This window comes from Vanacampus margaritifer, chromosome 11 (assembly GCF_051991255.1).
Source record: "Vanacampus margaritifer isolate UIUO_Vmar chromosome 11, RoL_Vmar_1.0, whole genome shotgun sequence".
Taxonomy (NCBI): domain Eukaryota; kingdom Metazoa; phylum Chordata; class Actinopteri; order Syngnathiformes; family Syngnathidae; genus Vanacampus; species Vanacampus margaritifer.
Genome location: NC_135442.1, coordinates 14,225,445 through 14,245,877, shown reverse-complemented (window position 1 = coordinate 14,245,877; position 20,433 = coordinate 14,225,445). Strand labels below are relative to the sequence as shown.

The 20,433-nt window shown below is 37.0% G+C and overlaps 1 protein-coding gene across 1 annotated transcript; it reads left to right on the top strand.

Moving 5' to 3' along the window:
* The first annotated feature begins 3,435 nt into the window (after positions 1 to 3,435).
* On the top strand, positions 3,436 to 10,524 carry tmem182a (transmembrane protein 182a). The gene is made up of 5 exons (XM_077580217.1): positions 3,436 to 3,582; positions 6,382 to 6,505; positions 7,965 to 8,063; positions 8,145 to 8,282; positions 9,162 to 10,524. The coding sequence occupies exons 1-5, from the start codon at positions 3,436 to 3,438 to the stop codon at positions 9,380 to 9,382; spliced, it is 729 nt and encodes a 242-aa protein (XP_077436343.1). The 3' UTR covers positions 9,383 to 10,524.
* The last annotated feature ends 9,909 nt before the right edge of the window (positions 10,525 to 20,433 follow it).

The following is a 20,433-nucleotide window of genomic DNA, read 5'->3' as shown; positions in this document are numbered from 1 at the left end:
AATTACCTTATAGGTATGATTAATTATATCCTTGCTGTACGTTATTATAGTAATTTAATTACTCATCGTTTTGTTTTTGTTCTTGATTTACTTTCAAATGTCTTAAATTCTGTTAGTTAATGCTTTTAAATGTATTTTTAATTATGTGAAGCACATTGAGTTATCTTGTGTTTGAAATATGCTATATAAATAAAGCTGCCTTACCTTACCTAATGCAAGGTGACCAAGTTTACCATATTGACATTAAAGAATGATCACAATTACTTTTCACATTTTGATATAGTACCATCGCCATCGGCATGTTGCTCCTGTGCTTGTGTTGGTTTTCCTCAGGTGCTCTGGCATCTTTCCACATTCAAATTCCAGTTACTTGAAGATTAAAATTGCCCTTAGGTTTGAATGTGAGTACAAGTAGTTTAAGTACTTTACCCTGCAATTGGCTGGCATCCAGTTCATGGTGTCTCCTGACCCTCATGAGGATATCAACAGTACAGAAAAATGTAGAAATAGATGTATTACCATACAACCTTGAAACTTCTGATTACATTGCGTGGCTAAAATAAATTAATTGGAAGACTGTTAACCGGTTATCAGCTTTTTAACTTTCTGTCATACATAACTGCAACAGCAAGTGTTAGGTGTGGTTAGGTCACATCAGAGTGTAAATTAGCCAAGCATCTACATATAGGTTAACTGCTAAATATTTCCTGTACACGCTACTGAGCCAGCAGGCCAGTTGGTTCACACTGTCACATGAATTTAACCCTGAGCAGGTATTGACAGATGGCTAAATATGTAAATACACTGTAATATACTCTGGATCCATTGGTTGGCACTGGAATGTCCCCAAAAGTCAAACCGTTGCATATTCAAACCACATTTTTCTGGATATGCCTCGAAAGCTGTCCATTACATGGACATCATCATCATACATAAAAAAAAAAGAAGAAAAAAAAGAAAAAAGTACCAGTGAAGCAAAGAAGAAAAGTATAATTATAACCATACAACAGGAAATGGAACTTAGTGTGACATAATAAAAGGGTCTAGCTGTTCAGCATTATAAATAGTTTGTCCCTGAAAGCATAATAGATAGTGACAGGCATAAAAAATACAGCATGTATCTGCAAGAACAATGGCTAATGTCTAGCATGACACCAGTTCCCACTCTATTATATGTCTGGTAAGGTGATCATTTGTACTTTATTTTATCTTAAAGAAGAAGTCAACCCAGAAATTGTGCCCCAAAAATTGTGCCAAAAAATCGATTCTCATAAGAATCGCGATTCTCATTTATTTTAAATGTCCCCAAAATCGATTTTATTTCAATTATTTTATACTGTCTTGCCTTTGTTTGTGTGTGCTTTTATTGGGAGCGCTGTTCATGTTGTGCTCGATTTGGCCACTTAGGGGCAGTGTGGTTCCACACGGTGTGATACACTGTTAAGTTGTAGCCACATTAGAGAGTAGAAGGAAAAAGTCACGATCAAGTTATTCCAATAAAAGTTGTTTTTTTGCAGCGTGGAGCTGTCTTTTGAGCAATAAAAGTGCCGCGAGTAGCGCGCTAATTAGCAGTATCGAGTCGGACTGGAGTAGATCAATACGATTCTTTGCACATCTTTAAATTGAAGCAAAAATCATTGTCAATTAAATCACTTTGAATCAAAAAATCTCTCTTAACCGAAAATCAATTCTGAATCGAATCACAGACCCAAAAATCGGAATTGAATCGTATCGTGAGACATTCAAAGATTCCCACCCCTAATATGCACTGTGCACCATTTCTAGCGTAAACACAGCATATTGCATTTTTGGAATATGAAAAGCAGCAAAATCAACCATTTTTTATCCATCTCAGGGGGCAGCCATTTTGCTGCTTGCTGAAAATGACATCACAGTTTCTCAGGGCTCAGACAACACCCAATCACGGCTCACCTATTTTCAGAAGCTGTGCTGTAATTGGTGTTTGCACAGTCTAAATATGTGAATATGTTCATAAATGAGAGGGAGAAGGATCAAAGTCTCTGCTCGACTGGCTTGAGGGCGCTGGGATGCTGAAATTATAATTTCGCCATGGCAGCGTGCATGGCGTCACTCTCGTTGGCTGTAGCAGCTGGAGATTAAAAGTAAACTAACACCCATTGGTTCTTTCATTGGAAAGTTACTGCACGTTCATATTACCTCATTCACTGCCATTGACAACTATAGACATAAAAAAAAACATTTAAATTATTTCTATTAGTTTAACATTTTTTTTCACTTTTGCGAACAAGAGTATGAAAACCTAGAAAAACATTGATTGTAAATTCAGAACAGATATAAAATTTGTGATTAATCGTTAGTCATGTGATTAATTACAATTTAACATTTTAATTGCCTGACGCCCCTAATTAAAAAAAACATTTAAATTAAAAATAAGGGCCGTCAGACGGTTAAAATTTTTAATCGTAATTAATCGCATGACTTCAATAGTTGACTCACGATTAATCACAAATTTTTATATGTTATAAATGTACAAATTTTTTTTTTATAGGTTTTCATAAAAAAATGAAATGATTTGAAAAAAATGTTAAACTAATAGAAATAGTTGACATGAATTTTTGTCGTCTATAGTCGTCAATGGCAGTGAATGAGTTAACATTCCCATAATAATTAATGAAAGGAATGGCTCAAATCTTCTGTCCCGATTAGCCCTCACGCTCTCTCTTGAGAAAAATGTTGATGTCATCAAAGGTAAATCTGAAATCTGAAACTAATATACAGTAGTTTAAAATACATCGGCAAGCACTACTGATTTCGAAGACCCTGAGCTGATGAGATTGCCACGGCAACACATAGAAGCTGAAATCGGATTGGACAAAAAAAAAAAAAAAAAATCATCTCCATACATGTACTGGAAGAAGTGCAGCCAAGAGAATGCTATGGAAAATGAAGAGATTAATTATACTGTTGGTGATAAATTAATGTAATTTTCTGAATTTAATAGAATAAATAATAGAATGAGTTCAGTGCTTCTTCTAGCCTTTCGGCCACTTATTGCCAACCACTGATAATATTATATATCACGAGTGCTATGCTACTGGGGCAGAATGTCGTGTCCTACGGTCTCACCCTAACATTCCCGCGCCACTCTGGGTGTCCAGTTGCTGCTGGTCCCATTCCCTACACACTCCCGCAGCAGTTGGAGTGTTTGGGCAGCAGCCGCCTTCACTCAGACCTCAAAAATAGCACAGAGGCCGTGTGATGGGTGGGCAGGGGTGTCCAGGGAAGAGTCATGTGCGCAAAACAGTCAACAGTCAAACATAGAACGGTTCGACACGCCGGTGTGGATGTGCGGAAGTGCCCCAGCGTCTCAACATTGTCACATGCGTTCACTGCTGCTGTAGACCGAGCGTGCTTCCAGAACCCCTGACGCATTATTTCCCCTTCTTGACGGCCATGAAGCTCAGAGTGGCGTTGTTCTTTGCGGGCATGTTCGGGGCCCTGGCGGTGGTCTTTATCCTGCTCTCATTCGGAACCGATTACTGGCTGCTGGCCTCGGAGCGCTGCCGTCCACCTTCTGATGATGACCGCACTGCTGAGGCGGTAGGTAGAAAATGAACACCAGATTTATTACTGTGCTGTTTACCAAGTTCAATGGCTAAATGTGAAATGATTTTTAATTGAAATGTAAAAAAAAATCTTGCCAGCCATGTAAACCTCACAAATGTACAGAATTTGAATTCCCCAGAATTGCCGCAGTGTGTATTTAAAACAACCACATAACATCGCTTTAAAGTCTGCTAGCTGAATGCTAACGCATAATGGGAAATAGCATTGACAGGCTAATGAATAGCACTGGTGTTGTAACCTTTGAACCCTTTTAGACCCGTAGATGGTCCCAGTGGACATGAAATATTCGAATATCTAAACCAATAAAACATAATTTGGATGACGCCAACACCTCTAGTTCAAGATCACAATTGTAAAGTGATTTGCATGACGTTAAGGCTAAAAATTAGGGGTGGGAATCTTTGAATGTCTCACGATTCGATTCGATTCCGATTTTTGGGCCTGCGATTCGATTCAGAATCGATTTTTGATTAGGAATGATTTTTTATTCAAAATGATTTAATTGACAATGATTTTTGCTTCAATCTATAGATGTGCAAGGAATTGTAATGATGTACTCCAGTCTGACTCGCTAATGCTAATTAGCGCGCAACTCGCGGCACTTTTATCACTCAAAAGAACGTCTCCACATTGAAAAAACAACAACTTTTATTGGAATAACTTGATTGTGACTTTTTCCTTCTACTCTCTAATGTGGCTACCACTTAACAGTGTATTAAACCGCGTGGAACCACACTGCCCCTCAGTGGCCAAACTGGGTACAACATGAACAATGCTCCTAATAAAGGTACACACAGACAAAGGGCAAGACAGTATAAAATAATTTAAATAAAATCTATTCTGAATCGTACTAAATGAGAATCGATTTTTTTGCACACTCCTATTAAAAATGTTGCATATAAGCTTATAAGTTTACAACACTTTACAACCATACTATCTTGGCGTCCACTATAACAATTAAAAACATGAGATAACCCCCCCCCCAAAAAAAAAAATCCATGTTGTTCTTATGTGGAAAAAGAGTCAAAATCAGCAAAAAATAAATGCATTTTGCCCAGCAGAAAAAAAAAAGTGTGTCAGAAGGGGCTACGCAGCAGATATTTGAACACAATGGTGGAATATATCTAGTCAGATAATGATCAAAAATACTCACAAGCATATATTCTTTATCTTCTGCGAAGAATAGTGTCTCCATGTGTATCACTATGTTATATTATACTGCCCTCTGGTGGCCCAGTCACGTACACCAGAAGAAGTAGCACATATACAAAATGCAAGAAAAAATGGAACCAATTATTTCTATATTTACATTCTATCCTTAAAAAAAAAAAAGAATCAAAACAACTTGGAAGTCATCGGCGTCACTCCACAACTCTGGAGGCTCTGCTGCGTACCTATGCTTGTTAATCACATTCCAGGTGGTTTCTCCTCGTCTGAAAGCTCCAATCAGGAGATGAAATGCATGGCAGAGAGGCATCGCCATGGGACTCCTCCATGTAATCACACTCACAGTTGAGTGTGTGCGCAGCAATGCAAAGCTTTCAGCGCCATAGAAAAAACAAATACCGGCGGTCCCGGCGGTGGAATGATGTCAGATTCAATATCACCAACTAGAACACATCTCGCTTTAGAGAGAGCAACGGGAGCGTCTTGCTTTTGCTTGCGACGATAGCGATGGGATATATAAAGAGGGGGATATACTGTAAATACACTCATAGCCACAGCTGTTACTAGTTTGTGAGTGGGGGGGGGGGGGGGCTGCACAATATAACGAAAGCCAGCCTGTCACAAATTCTGCCTTAAAAAAAAGAGATAATGCTTACTTTTTAGTTATTCGTCGCTTATTAGATGCATTTGGTTGAAGTCAAAATGTTTACCTAATAACTTAAACAAATTGTCTGATGATCTCTGACAGAATCATTCAAAACTGAAAATCCTTCAGATTCAATACAGATATAACTTTATTTAACAAGAATACAAAATCCTAATAATTGCTGGGTTTGGGTGATGTAATTAACTCATTCACTGCCACTGACGACTATACACGTCAAAAATTCATGTGAACTATTTCTATTAGTTTAACAAATTTTCATTTCATTTCATTATTTATGAAAACCTAGATTTTTTTATTGTACATTAATAACAGATATGAAATTGTCATGCGATTAATTACAATAAAACGGCCCTTACTTTTAATTTTTTGTTTTCAAAATTAGGTTCGTCATGTGATTCATTTTTTTAATTGTAATTAATCACATGACTTCATTAGTTAACGATTCTTCACAAATTTTATATCTGTTCTAAATTTACAATATCATTTTTTCTAGGTTTTCATACTCTTTTTTTAGCAAAAGTGGATTAAAAAAAACCCCAATAGAAATCGTTAAAAAGAATTTTTGACGTCTATAGCCGTCAATGGCAGTGAATGAGTTAAAAATAATGTCTTCCCCCTCCCGCTGATGATGTATAATGCCATAAAATCAAAACAAATAATATATAACACAATAATTGCACTTTATTTCTCAAATATTGTTTACCATAATGTTGCAGATAAAAGCCCAAAAACTACAACAAATTCAATTTATACACAGTTTTAAGAATTCTGAATCATCTAAAATCAAATCAGATCATCCATTACTCCATTCACAAAGTGCAAATATAGCGAGAAGCAAAGATAAGCATGGAGGAAGACGAGCGGCACACCTGCAGGCCACTCTAGAACACCTCAAAACTCCTAGATTTTATTTTCATTTTTTTTTTAAATCATTCCAGCGTGCTGATATGCCGCTACAGAACGCCACCAGTGGGGTCACTTTGTACCACGAGGGCTTCTTCTGGAGGTGCTCATTTGGAGGCAACGTGCAAGAAGAAGACCTTCTGTGGACGCTTTGGTTCAGTAAGTCGGACTTTGGGTGAAACTGCAAACTGGGTGAATGGGACTCATTGGCAATATGTTCAATGGAGGCAACGTTTACTGTCATTTAATGTTTCTTCTACGGGGGAAAAAATATCGGCGCAAGTAGTTATTCTATTACTGTTCCATACTACTGTTTTGTTAATTAATCAGCCAATAAAATAAGGATTATGATGATTAAGTGTCCAAATAATAATATGCCCAAATGCCTTTGCAAAAATTTTGACAGAAAGCTTCCAGAAATGTCTCTCAAATTTTCAATTTCAAGTCAAGTCAAGTCATCTTTATTTATTTTTTCAAACAACCTTGTTAGCTTGTCTGGCTCACAGCCAAGAGGTTTAGAGTCATACCTGGGTGATAATAATTTTGGATTTTTCATTATAGTTTTTATTTTGTCTTGATTTTGTTTATTTTTTATTTCATTATTTTAATTATTTTTTAAAGTGGATTTGTTCATTTTTAGCTTTAGTATTAGTGTTAGTTTATTATTTGAACTATTTGCGAAGTGCAAGATAAAAAAGGTAATTAAGTATTGAGTAATAAAATATAGTACAATTCCCAAATGACTGTTCGACATTTCCCCTTCTACAATAATCCAGAAACAAATATATAAAATAAACCCCAAAACAGCATGCATGAAATTTGATAAGCACAAAAAGAAAGGACAATTTTGCTATACTAGTTACTTTAAGTTTTATAAAAGTTAAATGCAGTTTGAATTAGTTATCTTTTTTTTTCTTAAACATTCTCGTTTTGATTTTATTTCATAAATAAAAATGTTTTTACATTTTTTAATTTAAATTTTAGTTATGTCATTAACTTTTGTTACCTACCAATAACCTTGAATCATGCTTGTGTTTTCTTCGGGTACTCCAGCTTCCTTCCATGTTAGTTCATTGAAGACTCTAGATTGGGCATAGGTGTGAATGTAAACAATTGTTTGTTTATATGTGACCTTCAAATGGCCAGCGACTTTTCGAAGAGGTACGTCGCTTCTCGCCAAGTCAGCTTGGGTAAGCGCAAGCTCACCCACGACCCTAATGAGGATAAATGCTATGGAAAACCAATGGATAGAATAACTCTAATTCCCATGGTTAGCCTCCAACTTTCAATATTTTCAAAATTCCCCAGCTAATTATTTCCAATGATCTCAGATGACAGAGAGGCATTAAAGAGGAAACGCACAGCCCACTTGAAAATAGTTGCTAAGCAAAACAGCAGCACCTCAGGCAACCAAACAGTCTCAGGTGTGAATGAATCTTCTGAGGCTTACCACGTTGCTTTTACATCGAATGGATATGATGTCTTCAACAAAGACATGAGTTCCATTAGATCCCAATTTGTGATCGTTCCACAACGTTGTGTGCGCCCATGATCGAGTTGTGTCTGGGTTTTATGCATTTTCCATTAATGTCCTTTTTATTTGGCTTTTCCTCAACAGCAAATCAGCCTCATTTAAAAGTGTGCATGCACTCCTACCTCTTCCCATTCCCGGTGTCCCATTACACGCACAACGCCACGGCCTACGAATCCGCCATAAGTAGGTGTCTTTACCCTGTATATTTGATTTCATGATCTTTCCGTGCAGCCATGTGCAATGAGTGTGTTTTTTTGATCTCAGTCTACAGAGGCTTCTGGAGCATTTTCATGCTCATCGGCGTGGCGGCCGTGGTGCTCGCCGGCTTCTTCATCATCTGCGCGGCTCCCTTCGCCAGCCACTGCTTGTACAAAACGGGAGGTGGCTTCTTCCTGGTATCGGGTGAGACTTTCAACTGAACAGTGCCTTGAAAATGTGTTCAGATTTCTTTGCATATATACAGTGTTAAAGTGTTGAAGCGATTTATGGTAATTGTAATTCATTTATATAGCAGTTTTCTACCTTGAGTGGCTAATCAATTATCCTTAAACATCATCATCATAAGGGACATAGTAACTGAATAAGACTAGACAAACTAAGAATGGCTAAAACATCACCATCATAAGGGATATAGGAAACGGCATAATAATAATAATAATAATAATAATAATAATAATAATAATAATAATAATAATGATAATAACAATGGATCAGATTTATATAGCGCTTTTTTGGATCACTCAGAGATGCTTCACAATTGATACATTATTTGTTCTCTCACACATCCACACTGTGGCTGATGAAGACTAGACATACTGTAAGACTAAACAAACTAAGAGTGGCTAATATCATAAGGGACATAGTAACTGCATACGACTAGACAAACTAAGAGTGGCTAATATCATAAGGGGCATGGTAACCACATAAGACTAGACAAACTAAGAGCGGCTAATATCATAAGGTACATAGTAACTGCATAAGATTAGACATGTAAGACTGGCTAATACACCATCATCATAAGGGGCATAGTAACTGCACACGATTAGATAAACTAAGAGTGGCTAATATCACAAGGGACATAGTTACTGTGTAAAACTAGACAAACTAAGAGTGGCTAATATATCATCAAACATCATAAGCAACATAGTAACCGCATAAGTTTGACAATGGCTAAAACAAATGACATATAAACTGCATAACAACTGATAACATCAACATCATAACACAATGACCCCACAACCCAAAACACAGTCATAACACAATCCTCCCCATTATTATTAGGTTTCTTCCTGCTGTGTGTGGTGGTGATGTACGTGCTGTGGATCGAGGTGTTGGACGTGGTGGATGTCTACGTGGATTACCAGCGTTCCACCATGTGTTCAGATTTCCAGCTGACCCTCAACTATGGTCTCTCCTTCATGTTTGCTCCCATCGGCATCTTCTTCTCTCTGCTGGCCGGCCTCCTCTTCCTCCTGATTGGCCGAAGCATCAAGATCCACTAACACTGGGGAATCAACAGGGAAACGCTTGGAAATCAGAAAATGTCCATCAAGAGTTAATGAACTACATAGAGCACAGTACAAAAGATTAACGTTATGATTCTTAGGGGCGGACTTTTAGATCAAACATAATTGGCCAAATTGGTTAATTCAAATGTATATATTTTTTAAATCATTCACCTCAGAATAGTTGGTTGAATGTTTTTATTTAAATAAGAATAGTTTGTTTTGGGTAAAATAAAATACTTTTACACGTAGAACTTTCTTTAAATGATTTTGATTAAATCTGACTAATTAATCATAAATAATAATAATTAAAAAATAAGTAGAAAAATATAATTTTATTATTGAAAGAAAACAATTGCCTTATTTTTTTTTTTTCCTATGAAAAAAAAAGTCAAATGAGGCCCTTAAGCACGAGAGTTTGCCCAGTGGTGAGGTGACCCAAAGCTTTTGAACAGTACAGGGTCCTTGGTTTCGGAAGGCCCAACAGCTTCCTGTTTTATGCTTGACTGATTTATATTTATGGCCTAGAAGTGTTTTTCACGATAAATAGTGTTGGCTGTAATTATGACTATTGCCTTATTGTAGGTTAGTGATAGCCACATACTTACCGATTTACATACAAATTTGAGTTATGTTGCCTAGGAACTCCATCGTAAACCAAGAATCGTCTGTAGTGGTCATCAGCTTACGTGATGACTGGTGGTTAAACGTCTTATTATCTCAGTTAAAGATTGTGTGTTTCACTCATTTGTATCGTTATATAATGGAAGTCAGTAAGCATCTAAAGGATTATCTTCACGTGTGTTTCCGTTGTTGACTTTTTACGTGATGGCAGCATCTCACGGCGAATACAAAAAAGCTTTGTTTATATCTGTTTATTAATGATTTACAACGCTGTTATAACATTATTGGCCTATTAAAAAAAAGTTGATAAAACCTTCATAATATTAGTTTCATTGTAAACTGGTAGACCAAAGTAGAGTAGTCTCTCAAAGTCAGTACTTGGTTGCACAATTGTTACCAATATGTACACAAAAATAAACAACATAATGATATATAAGGCTACACTTTATAATCTTGTTGTGTGGCAGGACGATTTTACATATATCTTGTGTATACAAATAATAAATATGTCTATGAATGAATGATTTCTGTGGTATATATAGGGCGCTAAAAGCATTTCATTGTTGGGGAAAATTCAAGCAATTGGCTGTCAAACTATGCAACTCATTCAAAGTCAGCCACAATAGGTTCCAACCCATTCGTGACCCTAATGAAGGCAAGTGGTAGGTGAAACAATAATGAGGAAAACATCTCCAAATCACCACAAGGAGGCAGTGTAGTCCCGTCTGAGCATCACCCACGGCCCCCCACAAGAGAGAGGCAGACGCCCTATTTTGCTTCTGCAGCCTCCATGTGAAGTGCATGTGGTGTGTTATGCATCTCATCACAAGTTGAGAGGCAGCATGAGAGCAAGATGAAAGAATTCACACCTCCTGGCTGACAGACGGATGCTAATTTCACTCATGAATGGAGCATTTGATCGGGAATGAATGGACGCCGCCGTTGAATCTCGTGTCTCAATCAACTGTGTGCCTCTTTTGCAGCTTAATAATATACTTTTTATATATGACTTGGTGTTGCCGGTAAAAATGGGGATTCACACCTCCAAAATCCATTGAGGATGTATAGTCCACGGGTGTCCACACTACATCCACCAAGGGACTGCATACAGAAAAACTGAAGGATAGGGTAGCCATATTGATGTTCATATTTTTTATTCATAAAACATGCTAAAACCAATCTAGTATAGGTCCAAAGAAATAAATGCAGAGGTAGCTTGAGATAAGAGTGAAGCAAATTTGATTTGTTTAGCTGCCCCAGTGCACTCCCAGTCACTACAAAGAGAATTACTAATTGTCAAAACAACCACACAATTTTGCTAGCTCAATGCTAACAAAAATGCCACATACATTTAATTTGGATTTTTCTTTGTCTACCCCCCACCCCCCCTTTTTTTTTTGTGGGTAGCAGTGATTGCAAAAAAAGTGTGACAATAAATATGTATAGAACAGATTATGGAACTTATGGTGTGCTTTGTGTGTTATACATACAGTACAACGGCACTTGGATTTTAAACTTTACATATCACTCCACCTAAGAGCTAATTTGGCCTACACCAAAATTCAATGGTTTTCTCCTGTGTCGGTTACAGGATTATTTTTTTTTTTACTTGCTACTAAAACTAAAAAAATAATTTGTTTACAATTCCTTCTGTTTGAACCACTGTTGGTTAGCTTCTTAAATTGAGTCAATGATGGGCAACTATAGGAAAGTAGACTAGCTAGCTACTTAGCACTGCTAGTCAATCGTAAAAATACGTTATGATTGAGTGTTTTCTGATAATGTAAAGGCTTGATGGTCCTGATTGTAGGTTTGTTGGATGGCAGTGATCAAGGTGAAAAATAGTAAATAAACCTTATGCCGGTTATCTGTCTCGTTTCCTATATCAAGTTATTTCACTCAATTCTACGCGAGGGTGGAATAAACACAAAGAACATTAAGTAAAACTGTACTTAAATGTTAAAATAGCACACAATGTTGAAATCTTGTTTTATCAAACAGATGGAAAAAAACAGGAGGTGTAATTGAAAACAATGCATGAGAATACGCAAGCAGCTAGCTAGCTCAACAGCTAGCAATAGCGGTAAAATGGTGTACCGGCACATCATCAGTTTAGCAAAACAACACTAACAGTTTGCTGCTAGCCTGATACAAAACTACAACTCATAATTTGGTGTCGCTTATTACTGTTAACTAATAACCATAATAATAATAAGTCACAGTGAAATATTGCTTCAAAACCACACATTTTAATTTGATCTAAAACAGCGCTCTAGCCTCCATTTGTGTCGTTAGCGTGTTCTTCCTGTGCTCGTGTGGGTTTTCTCTGAGTACTCCAGCTTCCCCCCACATTCTAAAAACATGCATCTTAAGTTCCTGGAAGTCTTGAAATCGTTCGTAGTTGTGAATGTGAGTGTGAATTTGTGTTTGGCTTTATGTCTTCCGAGATTAGCACATGGCCTATATATAAAAAGCAGTGGGCCACAAACAAAACCCTGGCCAAAGTTTTCGACCCCTGATGTAATCCAAAATTGCAGCGTCTACTGTAGAGGACTTACGCAGGTCACAACAAGATTGGACTGTCAAGGTTGCCAGATGCTAATATAATGTAAGATATGATCACATGATTAGTTCAGGGTCTACCTGCAGAAAAAAAAGTCTCCCGGGGATGATATTCCTTATCTGCTTCACTTCCTGGTTTGAATGAAATCCTAATAAGATAAAAAGAACGAAAAAAAGAAAAAGCCTCTCTGCACTACATCCACAGCTTTTACCGCTGGTGTGTGGCATGCAGCCTTCCACTCCGCCATGTCATCAGAGTGGGAGTTCCAGCTGAATTGAAGACTGTTCTGCATGATTGCCCGTGATAATTGTGTGTTGATAGGGAGCGCCGGAGATGGAGTGTAATTTCCACCGAGAGATTCCTAAACAAATACCTGACGCGAGGCGAGGCAGCGGAGGGATAGGAAGGAGGCGAGGAGGAGAATAGAGGATGAGGTGAGGCACATGATGATGAAAGGGTGGCACGGGAGGACGAAGAGGAAACGGAGAAAGGATTGGAAATGTGAAGCGGGATGGAAATTTGTGGACCCCTGTATTACACAGATGTCCGTTGGAATCATGGAAATTGGGGGAGGGGAAATACAGTGATACCTCAACGAGTTGGAAGCTCGTTGGTGGCAGCAAACTTCAGTAAGCATTTGTCATCAACACTGCAAAAATGAAAATCTTAAATAAAATATAATTGCTTACATTTAACCTAAATTTGCTTATTTTGATTTGACAAGTTATTTCTACTTGAAATGAAATTGTCGGGCAAGATCATTGTGTTTATTTTAAGATACTTATTACTTAATTATCTTATCTGATCAAGCAGTCTTGGCATTAACAGCCAGTGTATTTTGTCATATTTACAAGGGTCATTTGTCCTTGTTTCAGTACCAGCTCAGTGGTCTAGTGGTAGAGTGCCTACCCTCGGACTTAAAGGGTTCAATTCCTGGATGGGTCATGACAAAGCTAATGGGACTTGTTACCTCCCTGCTTGACACTCAGGTTATCCAAGCTTAAAAAAAAAAACCTCATGTATTTTAAGAAAAATAGTTCTATTTATTATAGCTTGAAAAAAGTCAACATTACTTGTTTTTAGTCTGAAAATACTATTTTCAAGACCGCAGTGGTTGATATGGGCCTAGTATTATTTTCTTATTTTTCAAAATCTTACAGGTAAATTTAAGTAAATTTTTTTTGTTCTGTTGGCAGATAATTTTGCTTATTTGAAGCAATAATTTTCTTATTTTACTATATTTTTCCCCTAAATTTTCCACAGTCCTTTTTGCAGTGAAAAATGAGGCCAAGTGCTTGCTCTAAGTTGTTGATTGCCACTCCCAGTTGAAGTTTACTAGAAAGCTAAATATAAAACAAAGACAATTACATTTTGTCCATTTAACTAAATTAAGTAAAAAAGTAGCCCCGTTAGCATAATGCTAACACACAATGCAAACTGCCACATGACTTAACAAAACTCGGGCACATTTCATGGTATCGATACTCGCGACCGATATCGATACTCGCGACCGATATCGATACTCGCGACCGATATCGATACTGGTATCGGCCGCGCTCTTGTGGCCCTTTTTTCCGTCAGAAAGACTGGGGAGAACAAACGTTTTGTTCCTTTCGTTGGTTTCCCGAGTGTCTCCTTATGAGGTAACACTCATTCATTCCATTACTTCCGGCAGTGCCATTTCAGATTGCGTTACTGAGAATAAATAAGCACGCTTGTTGTGAGTAATATCACCTATATCTGTGGTTCAATGTGTGTTATATTAGTTTGTAGCTCATGTAACTTCGCCATGTTCTTCCCATGGTAGATATTACTAAATTACTTGAAACCCTGTTGTATTGAATTGAATTATTTGCACTTCACTGTATTCCGTAAAATAAATTGTATAACCACATATTTGGATTGGGACTTTTTTCCTGGCCACTGGATTATTTGTTTAATCTTATTTATCTATTTAAAAAATAATAATTTTATTGTGTGCTCTACGCAAAATAACTTTTCTGAGCTAATTGAAAAAATGGAATTGCCATTAATTTCATTCAATTTTAAGGAAATTTACTATAGTTGGAATATATATGTCATTTAAAAAAAATATTTGTCATTGTGTTTTTTTTTTACTTTTTATGTATCAATTACTTGGTATTAGTATCGGTGAGTAAGATTTGAGTGTATTGGTTTAAAAAAAAGTGGTACAAACATCCCTAATATCCATAATATATATAAACATATATAAAGTGTGCACTTCATACACAGTGAACCGTTGCCTCATTTTTTTTAGTGCACTCAATGATCTACTAGAAATAGGGTGTGGGGTATTTTGATGAAAACGTGTCATTAACATACCTGGGAGCTGTTAAAATAATTGTGAGGGAAAAAAATTAACAGTTGTATGACAGTCAAAAATGCTATATTTGACTGTAGAATAAATTTGTTGTTTTTCTTCATTTGGAATAAACTTGTTTCAAAGCGGACTGTGCATGACAAATCATTCGGAAGCTCACGGCACAGCTGGAACTGTGAAGGAAATATTAAGTAGATTCATATTTACATAGCGCACGTCTGAAATGAAACAAATCTTCATATTTATCGACTTTGTGGCTTATCCGATGAGGAGGTGACAGGATGGCAGAAATTCATCAAAAAACTTGACTTTTTGATGACAAATGCAAAAATTTGCATCAAGGTATTACTTTTATTTCTTGCAGCTTTCAAGGTGAGTAAAGAAACACACACACGCTTCCGCTACAGACACGAGGCAGTGGAGTTTGGCCGTTAAAGTTCATGAGGATACACTCTTTGCCCGCGAGTGTGTGTTAGCAGTTATCATAGCTTATCTCCCAAATGCGTCCTAATCCCACACGACACGCAGGTCAGGCTCCATTTAAATACCATCATACGGCCAATGTATTTGCATTGCATGAACAGTATGGCAAGTCACATTACACGCCGCCGTCCTCTTTGGAGATAGTTTTACATAATTCCCCATTGGTTACTGAAATCATGAATAGACAATGGGCTGTATAATTGTGGGGATTTACAATTCAGAGGACTCCATCATCGTGTCATCACCATAAATAATTCAGAGAGCCGAGCGTGTGGGGTGGGCTCGCGCATCCCCCGCACCCCGCAAAAATGAAACTCAGGTCACCAAACAAACATTTGGAAATCAACACTTTCATTAGTGCAAAACCACCGACAGTGTAACAGCGCAGCTTAATTGCACCACAAAACCCCACTTGAAAAGTATCTGCACTGTATTTCGCTACATTGTGTAAAAGTCATTTTTGCATTGTTCAGAAGTTATTTCAGACATAAAAAAGAAAAAAAAAAAATATTTTTTTCAATTATGTGAGTTTTAAAATGTTATATAATAAAATATTTATTGTTGTTATTCTATGGATTTTGTAATACAAAAATCAAAGAAAAGCGCCTTTTGAAATTTCCCAAAATTTAAGTTGGACATCAAATTAATATTGTATACTGATAATAGAATAAAATTTAATTTCATTGTCCATAAAGGTACTGAGGTGCGGAGCATTTCCCTTTTCATATTCAAAGCTCAAAATCCAGTCTAACACCGCTTGAGCTACCCATTTGGAAATACAGTAAACCCTCCTCCATCTCGGGTTCCAAGTTTGCGGTCCCACTATTTATTTGTGATTTATTCATACAGTTTCAATAGCTGTTTTGTTCAGCCTGCCATTCATTTGGATTGTAATTCCACTGTCAGCCACTAGATAGAGTCTCACTATTAGGTTTGACACTGTAAATTGGAAAGAAGAAGAGCGAAAACAGGAAGTATTTCAAGCTCAGACGAGTTTTTTGCTGAAGATTATTGTCTTATAATGTACTCTCTTTGGGCATGATTATTGATGTAAATAGTGACATTATAAGATTGTTAGTTTGAAGGAAAAAAAAGGATTTGTTAACTGCAAACGCAGAGGCATATGTAAAATACACTCCGAACACACTCTGTTTCACTCCGACGCGGAGCATTTGTGGAATGTGCCATGTGGTTATTCGGATTGTCACAAAATAGAGGTGCTGGAGTTGGCCAGAACATCAGGCAGGACGAATAGAAACTCTACAAGAGAGATGCGAGGGTTTTGGGTTGACGGGTGATTCAAGGAGGGAACAACAACAACAACGACAACACACGAGTGCATTCATAAATTCATAGAAAGAGGTTACCCTGCCGTGGCTAAAAACACACTGGCTAATAATTCACATTGTCTACTAATCACCAATTTTCATACACTGACAACAATTTTAACCTTTGAGCTGCTAGGAAATGAAAATAGAGACCATAAGAGGGTTGTTTTTTTGGGAGAAATCTCAAAATCAAAATTTTTGAGCACCCAATCTATTTTTTTCAATTATGCAAAACTTTACCTGATTACATTCAAAACCTTTACGCAGTGCGGGTACATATGATAAATACAATTATTAAAAATTTTACATTATATCTTTAATTGGGTGACACATTATTTTATAAATTAACAACAATGTTATTTTATTTGCTGACATTAAACTCAACTAAGATGGTTTGACAACAAAAATGTTGTTGACAATTCCAAAATTATGTGGCTTTTTGGGTGGTTATACTACAAAGAAAAATCTATTTTGTATTCCCCCCCCCCCCCCCGCATGCCCCTTGTTTTGTTTTTTTAACCTTTAATCATTTAATTACGTTTTTGTTTGTGTGTAAAAAATAAGATATTCAAAACTGTTTTGTCTTTATCTATAGCTATCTAAATCTTTATCTATTTCTTGCTTTTTCGGAATTTTGTGATTTTTTTTAATGATCAGATTAATAAAGTAAATGTATTTTTGTTTTTAAAAATGTGATTTAAAAAAAAACTTTTTTTTTTTTAATAATACATTTCTTTTGTAAATGTTTCAATTGCACCCCCCACCCCGCCCCTGGAACAAAAAATTAGCCAAATAAAATGACCAAAATAGTTTTTTCATATTTACAAAAAGGAAGCTCTTCTAAATTGGAGATGCAGGATTTCAACTATCTTTTTTTCTCTTTGTTGTTGTTGTTTCTTTTGCAAGTTCACTGCAACTCTTTGATGTGTTAAAACTTCCATTTGAGCCACTGAGAGCTCCACCTGCAACCAGACACCCCCCCCCCCCCCCGCCCTACACACACACACACACACACACACACACACACACACACACACTTGCACCCTCACATCCTCTGGCCTCCCGTCTCACTTTGTGCATACAAATGACATTCCAAAGTGTGCATGGATGGCTCTTGTTCATAGTCAAGGTCTCTTGTTTCAAAGGCATGCTAATGTCTTTCTCTTTTAGTGTAGGAGTTGATTTGGACTCTTCAACCGGCTTTTCCGCTTGCATATTCATTCACATTTTACTATTTAGCCAAACGCTCAGAAACACCCCCCTAAAAAGCCGCCTCAGTTAAAATGGAGGGCTCGTTTTATTGCAAAAAGAGTTGACATTTGGAGAGAAGCGCACAAAGTTAGCACCGGGTCGAACATTTGTTACTTTTTCCAAACATTTTTGGAGGATCAGGCAGCATTAATGCCCCGCGCTCTTGATTTGGACTGTAAGCCTCACCTCAGGCAATTCATTAATGCGTCGGTACAAACAGCTGATGGATTCTGTCATAAATATTCAAATGTACCTCTTGCATATCATTTCTTATGTGGCCTTAAACTATACAGTCAAAACCGTCATTATTATAAACAAGGTGATATCGTCAAATTTGTTTGATTTTTTTGGGCGTATTTAATGTTTACTATAGTGCTGCTGAATAAAAAATAATAATGTAAAGAATGTTAAATGTGATTTGACATCAGATAGATAGATAGATAGATAGATATTTTTTTATATATTTTTTCCCATTACCAAACATTCTATTGGTTATATTTTTAATATACAAATAGCCATTTTAATATCTAATATGCCTGCTCAATAATACTAGTGTTGTATTTATAGCCTATATAGTTGTAATTAATTAATTAGTTAATTAATTAATTAGGATGCTTAAATCTAAACACTCAGTAAATGCGTGACACAGTAGTTTGCAATATAACATTTCTTCAAATAAACATTTCAGAACTTTGTTTTACTTATTTTATTTTCCATAAATCATTGCATAAGGACACATTTTTTTTGCCTTAATGCTGTAAAAAAAAATAATTTTTAAATCACAGTTTCTATTAAGGACAACATTGCCAGTAAATAAAATTGTACAGATTTGTACGGGGTAAACAGTTCTTTAAAATCAAACTTTGAACACAGGATAACACATCTAGCAGAAGTACGTGCAATTTTTAATGTCCAAAAAAGGTAAATAGTAACGTTACCTTAGCCCTTCCACTGCGTTGAACCTAAACGCCCTCAGACTGTTCTGATGTTTATTAATGTCATTTAGCAAGAGGGCGCTGTCATATCTGCTTGTTTTACGCATGTCGCTGAAAATAAACGCGTCCGGGGGTGGGGAGGAGAAAAAATAAATAAAACAGCTTACCATATTTAATAGAGAGAAATTATGTACAACTCTAATGTAACTATTCAAATGACTCCTACTCCCTTTGTCTGTCTCTTCATGTGTATTCATAAGCGCGGCGGACTCACTTCATTAGAGCAACATTTATGAAAATGGCGTATTAGGCATTTAAATGATTGCAAAGCAAATACGGGCCCTATTATTAACAACTGAACTACACCGCTGCTGACATTTGAGTCGCATCGCCCGGGCTGTAATGTAGGTGACGTGTGGCTGAAACTTACTTCCTGGACGCAAACAACACTGACAAGGAGATCAACTCTCTTGCGTGTGGCTTGAGGTTATACACAAGTATAGGAAAAGTTTGGCAAAATGCTGTTGAAGTAAAAAATAAAATAAAACAAACTACCTATTGTAGCATCATTACAGAGCTGTCAAAAGATGCACGAGCCAGACAGGAGACAGTTTGATTCACCACAAGCAAATACGTAATCAACACGCACCTACCAATTTTGCGTGAAATCCTCTTTTGGTCGCATTTTCCCAACAGGCGAAAGAGGTCATCCGACGTTCGCGCCGCAGACTTCTTGCTCTACTGACGGCGGCTGCCTGTGTGCTTTTTATATACGGCTTTCAATGCGCAAAAATTATACCTTTGACCTCGAGTGGGGCTGACGTTCTCTGAAAGTAAAATCAAACTGTCGAGTTTTGCAATGGTAAAAGTATACTTTGTATTAATTGAAGTATAATGATATCCCTAGCGTGGACGAGCGGACGCGGTGAATAATGTATCTCCATGCAGATGGTTAACGCTCATGTATTCATGTATTCATTAGTGCTTATCATACAGTGATTGAGCTTGCCCTTATACCTTAATACCTTTATTTTGATTCACTTAACATACTTTCTGTGGCACAACTTAAAAACAAGATGTCAACTTTCCCTCTTGAAAGTTTTAGCAAAGTTTCAGCACGTAAACTCGAATAAGTAGCATCGGGCCCGCGGGCAGTGACATGGCGGGCCAGGGAGACCACGCGAAAGGCTGGTAAATGTTACCGCCGATAAATAAACATTATTTAAAAGACATGTCAGCTCCTGTTAGGACGCCGCCGTGCTTCATTTGTTCCGCCGCTCTGAGGGTACGAGGAATATTTAATCAAGTATTCCGAGAGACATGAATAATCACACGTGGACGAGCGTACGCAGACGATGTTTAACATTTACATACTAACGATTCACTTTTGATTTCAGAGGAGGGACATTAGCAAGTATGAGTGTTCGCTTAGGAAGAATCTAGTTAGGAAAGATACAAGAACTCAGTTAATAAAACAAAGTAGCTATTGGTGGTAAAATTCATGTCAATCCTAAACCAGGATA

What these genes read in the sequence shown, in the direction of transcription:
- tmem182a (XM_077580217.1), top strand. Translation starts at nt 3,436, where the DNA reads ATGAAGCTCAGAGTGGCGTTGTTCTTTGCGGGCATGTTCGGGGCCCTG. An exon ending in TCTGTGGACGCTTTGGTTCA is followed by an intron (nt 6,506 to 7,964) that starts GTAAGTCGGACT and finishes TTTCCTCAACAG; the next exon opens with CAAATCAGCCTCATTTAAAA. An exon ending in GGCCTACGAATCCGCCATAA is followed by an intron (nt 8,064 to 8,144) that starts GTAGGTGTCTTT and finishes TTTTGATCTCAG; the next exon opens with TCTACAGAGGCTTCTGGAGC.